The sequence below is a fragment of the Solanum tuberosum genome, unplaced genomic scaffold (assembly GCF_000226075.1).
Source record: "Solanum tuberosum cultivar DM 1-3 516 R44 unplaced genomic scaffold, SolTub_3.0 scf00092, whole genome shotgun sequence".
Taxonomy (NCBI): domain Eukaryota; kingdom Viridiplantae; phylum Streptophyta; class Magnoliopsida; order Solanales; family Solanaceae; genus Solanum; species Solanum tuberosum.
In genome coordinates this window covers 1,080,888-1,085,705 of record NW_006239019.1, presented here as the reverse complement: position 1 = coordinate 1,085,705, position 4,818 = coordinate 1,080,888, and the positions used below count along the sequence as shown (strand labels likewise).

Here is a 4,818-nt window from a genome sequence, read left to right as displayed (position 1 = left end):
ATTTTATTTTTATTAATTTTTTTAGTAAATTCAAAGTATAAATGAAGTAGTTTTTTTATAAATTTGTTATAAAATTTAAATTCTAGTTTAATATTATGTCCGTTGCTCACTCTCTTTTATTCTCGAGTATGTATATTGATTTTTGAGTCTTCGTTATCATTAACAAAAAAAATTATTCTAAATTATAATTTGGAATCTATTTAAAGGAATTTGTTTAGACTAAGATACAAGAATTGTGACATTGTAGTTGAGTGAAAGAGAAGAAATGTGGCATGCAGTTTTTTTGAATTAGGATAAAGTGAACAAAAATATTGAAATTGTTAATTTGTAATGGAAACAAACATCCAAGTAATACATAAATTGGAGAAGGAGAAAACTTCAAAAGAAATTAAGCATTCGTTTGATCAGAAAAATAATTTACAGATCAATGGTATAAAATGTTGAATATTATTTGGTGGTGGAGACGAGCACAATCGATTTCTCACAACTTGAATTTTATTATATCAAAGTAAGGATCCGCTTCGGTCTTACAATCTTGATCATTAACTTGTTGCTTGCTTCAGCAACACTCTTTACTTAGCACTCACTCTTGTTTTCTTGCTTACTTTCTTGGTTTGTTACTTACTTAGTTGCTTGCTTACATATCAAATGAACCACCTCTATTTATAGGAGGTGATGGAACAATCTAACTAAGCATATTTTTCTATTCTATTCTAGAATACTTCTTCAATTACTTAATTCTAGAACTACCCTATCTAGAACATTTCTAGACTATTCTCTAAAAAAAATATTCTAGAGATCTTCTTTCAATTCTCTATAACTCCGAAATATTCTAGATTTTTCTTGACTTATCTTAAGTAAACAATTAAGTTGGTGATGAATTCTTAACCTAAAAGACTCCCCACACTATGGATATATGTATGTAACTTAAATTCATATCTCCAATCTCATAGTACACACATTATTTATAACATATTTGTATTAGATAACACTATCATTATGTTACATTAAAAGTAGCTGGCCATAATAGAAAACAGGGAAAAAAAGAAATGAGGCCGTTCCTTTGAATCTTTCTCTTCCTTAATAGGGGATAAATGGGCGGCCGGTTGAATCAATTTTGCTAACCACACATTATAGGTAAGGGATAGCAGCCCAAGCTTATAGAATTGTTAATCATTGTAGCAATCGAATGAAAATAATTTGAGGTTATTGAATATTATATTAAAAGAAATAATTCATCATCATTCAGTTAGGATTAATAGGTCGATAACTCAATATGAAGAGTAAGCTAAAGGAGAGGTCATTTTTTCGTAAGCTCGAAGAGCTCTATATTTTATTGCAACATTTAAAAATATACTAAAGTATGATGTTGAAATGGGAGCATTGCAATCATACATAAATTGAGCAAAGGACCTCAAAACAAACTAAACCAAAGGGGAAATTAAACAAAGCATTTGAGAACATGGAAATGTTGGAAAATTTTGAATATGACAAAATCTGGCCAAAATTAATTAGTCAGATTTTGCAATTATGGTAAGCAAGAAATCTCTGTAGCTTCCATTAGCAACTTCTTGAATTTTTGCAGCCAAGGTACTTCCATATTTGCTCTGGAATTCTTCTTTGATTAGCTTCATATCATTTTCGTCTGCTCTTGTAACTATGACTCGAGTCACTGAGTCTTTAGCAGATTCTTCCACATCCAAACTTAAGGACGAAATCAAAATCTACGCAATAAATGAGAAAAAAAATCAAACAAAAAGGGGAGAATTACAAGAGTGTACGATATACTTATTCCGTTGGGTGATTGGTATTTACCTTGCTGAAGTATGTTTGAGGTGAACAAAGGCATTGAACTACTTGTTTCAAGATCAAGTCACCGTCAAGATCCTGAAGAAGAAAAAAATTGAGATTATCAACAATCTTAAATTTAATCGCATAAGAAGACTATGAACGGTCAGTGTATAGAAGTAGAACTCTTTTTTTGTTACCTCGTCCAAGAAGTTGCCAGTCATTTCCTTGTAGTGGCTACAGATGGCCTTAAGATGGAGCTTGCTTCGGATTGAGAGTATCCTCACAATCTCTTCGTCTTCAATTAGATTCTTCTTTTTAGCATCTTTTAGTGCATTCACAAACACCTTAGCTTCAGATTTTGCTAGATCGTCATTCACTTTTGGCCCTTCATAACGGTAGGTACTCACAAGAGCAACTAGAAGCTGTTAATCAAAAGAAATCTGACTTTAGACGGGCCCCACAAATAAAATAAAATAAAATTAGTGCATACAACTTAAGTCATAAAAGAAAGACCTTTCTTTCGTGAGCTTTGATATGATGAGCAATGTCTTCCTCAATTGAGTGTTCGAAAAGAGAATGATACGCTTTTCTAGCACCCAAAAGATCTTCAGAGGATCGAGTGCAAGCAGTCTCAATGAGAACATCTTGTTGAGGTATTTTCAATAGCAACGCCTCTTTAAACAAACGCGCATCTCTTTCCCATGGGTGCATTGTGTACAACACCACTGCATCCTACAATATTAATTCGACATTTATTTTTTGACTTAAAATGGACATTTCTTATATTTTACAACTTTTTAATACCTTAAGACGCAAAAATTCTTGACGAAGCTGAAGGATATGGTGATCACTCCATCTCTGGAATTGGCGTTCGTCTTCGTTGAAGAATCCAGGAGTGCTTACTCTGTACGATTCCCTCTGATAGCGATTCCATCTCCCCAGTGATGAAATGAATAAATTCTCATCCACACCAAGTCCTACAAATTTGAATTTTAAAAAAAAAAATCGAATAAAAGTATCAGTTTCCAATCATAATTGAATTCTGTTAAATTAGGTCTTGGATCTAACTCACGAACCTGAGAAAGCTTTGGTTACAGCTGCAAATTCATTAGCCTCTGACATTTTTTTTCTTCTGTTATTTTTCTCTGTTTTTGAGTTTTTGTGTAATAAAGAGAGAAGAAAGTTGAGAGTTGAGGTGTGGGACTTGTGATTCAATTGCAACTATATTTATACGAGTTATTAGGGGTACTTCTGTCATTTAATCAATTACCAACCGGGTACCTAAGTTTTGAGTAAAGCTGAAAAGACCAAAGTAACCCTCTGTATATAACGTAGCATTCATGTCCCTTTAATTAATAAAGTAATGAATTTAAAATTATAAAGAGTGTCCATTAAATTGTTGGTTGTAACGCCTTGCGTTATTAAATTAAACAAAAATAAAAGTCAAAAGTATTTAAGTACATTATTTTAAATAAATTAAATCTCTATGAAATCTTCTTCATTAATGTCTATTAAATGAAGATATGTTTTTTATGTTTTATTTATGTACCATGAGCTTCGCAAATATTAGTATATTAATTAATCAAGACGTCTAGAATAAGTTTAAACTGATATTACCAGCGGTTTATTTCTAATCAAAGCAATATCTTGGTTGTAATTTACTTAAACTGTTATAACTTATTTAATAAAAATCGTTATTGATCAAGTTAATTATATCAGTTTAGTTATTTCTTTCATCTCCCTTCTTGTGATCTCAATAACTTCATTAATGGAAAACTTTTATGTCGTCATTGGAGTTTACAACTAGTAATTTATATTGTTTAATTCTTTTCCTTTTATTAAACTTTATTGAAACATGTTTTTTATTCGATGTTTAATATGCAATATGTAATTAATTCTTTTTGTTTTTTATTTGATGTTTGATATGTGTTTTGTGTCCTGATTAATTTGAATTCATGTTGCATGAAATTCATTAAAAGAGAAAATGTTTTCTACTTTAAAGAAATCTATGTGAACTCGAAACTTAATTAAGAATGGAAAAATTATATTTGTTCCATACATATCTTTGATAGTCCATCCAAAGCATTGATTGATAGGTCTCTAACGTATTTTACCCCCACCCATCGTGAAACAAATAAAAAACAAAGGAAAAATATGATGTAAAGAAATGAATTTTAGATTAATTAATTTAATCTCAAAAAGTTGCTCATGAGAGAGGACTGCGCAAGGTCACATCACGTACATGATTAAAACATATGGTGTGTGGGCAATTCAATACGGGAGCACAACACTGATAAACAATAGTTGAGATGAATCTTACTTTTATACCATGTAAAAAAAATGAATCTTGAACCTTCTTTACAAGGACAGTGGCGGATCCAAAACTTCATTCAGGGTTCAAAAAATAAAAGTTTAAACGTGTGAATAAGTCAACAAAACACAATTTCAAGGAAGTATTAGTCGTATATAGTTTATAGGTACGAAATGTTAGTTCTGTTACAAGAGACCTTTTAGCACGTTTGGATTTTTTTGGGTTTAAATCTACTCTTTTAGCACACGGCTTTTTAGGGGGAAAACTTGAAAAATTGGTCCTGAAACTACAGGAAGATAACCTAAATATAAAATAAAATGTGGATCGATTAAAAAGAGATCTATCACTACACTACAGTTTGCTTCTTGTTCCTAAGTGGGTTTAAAATTAATATATTTGAATAAATATAGAAAATCTACCCAGGGGCGGCTCTTGCATACAAAATTTGAGGCTATGCCTTAGGCCCCCAATTTTTGGGGGGCCTCAAATTCTTACCAAGAATATATTGTTAATTTTTTTACATAAAATTATATTATTTTGTTCTCCTTAATCTCATTCAAATAGAAAAATATCAATAATTTTTCGCTAACACTCATATTATTTATCTGTTTGAACTCTTTTTTTTTCAAATCTTTGATACGGTAGAGTAATAGTCTGTCAAAAATATGAATCAATAGTTGAAAAGTGTTGAACAAAGTAAATTACAAATTCTTTTT

General features: G+C 30.8%; 1 protein-coding gene across 1 annotated transcript; it reads right to left on the bottom strand.

Moving 5' to 3' along the window:
• Nucleotides 1–1,284: 1,284 nt before the first annotated feature.
• LOC102591784 (annexin D4-like) lies at nucleotides 1,285–2,980 on the bottom strand. The gene is made up of 6 exons (XM_006347712.2): nucleotides 2,868–2,980; nucleotides 2,596–2,768; nucleotides 2,305–2,523; nucleotides 1,989–2,213; nucleotides 1,816–1,887; nucleotides 1,285–1,724 (listed from the first exon to the last, which is right to left on the bottom strand). Exons 1-6 carry the CDS (start codon nucleotides 2,911–2,913, stop codon nucleotides 1,512–1,514), a joined length of 948 nt encoding a protein of 315 aa, XP_006347774.1. The 5' UTR covers nucleotides 2,914–2,980; the 3' UTR covers nucleotides 1,285–1,511.
• Between the last annotated feature and the right edge of the window lie 1,838 nt (nucleotides 2,981–4,818).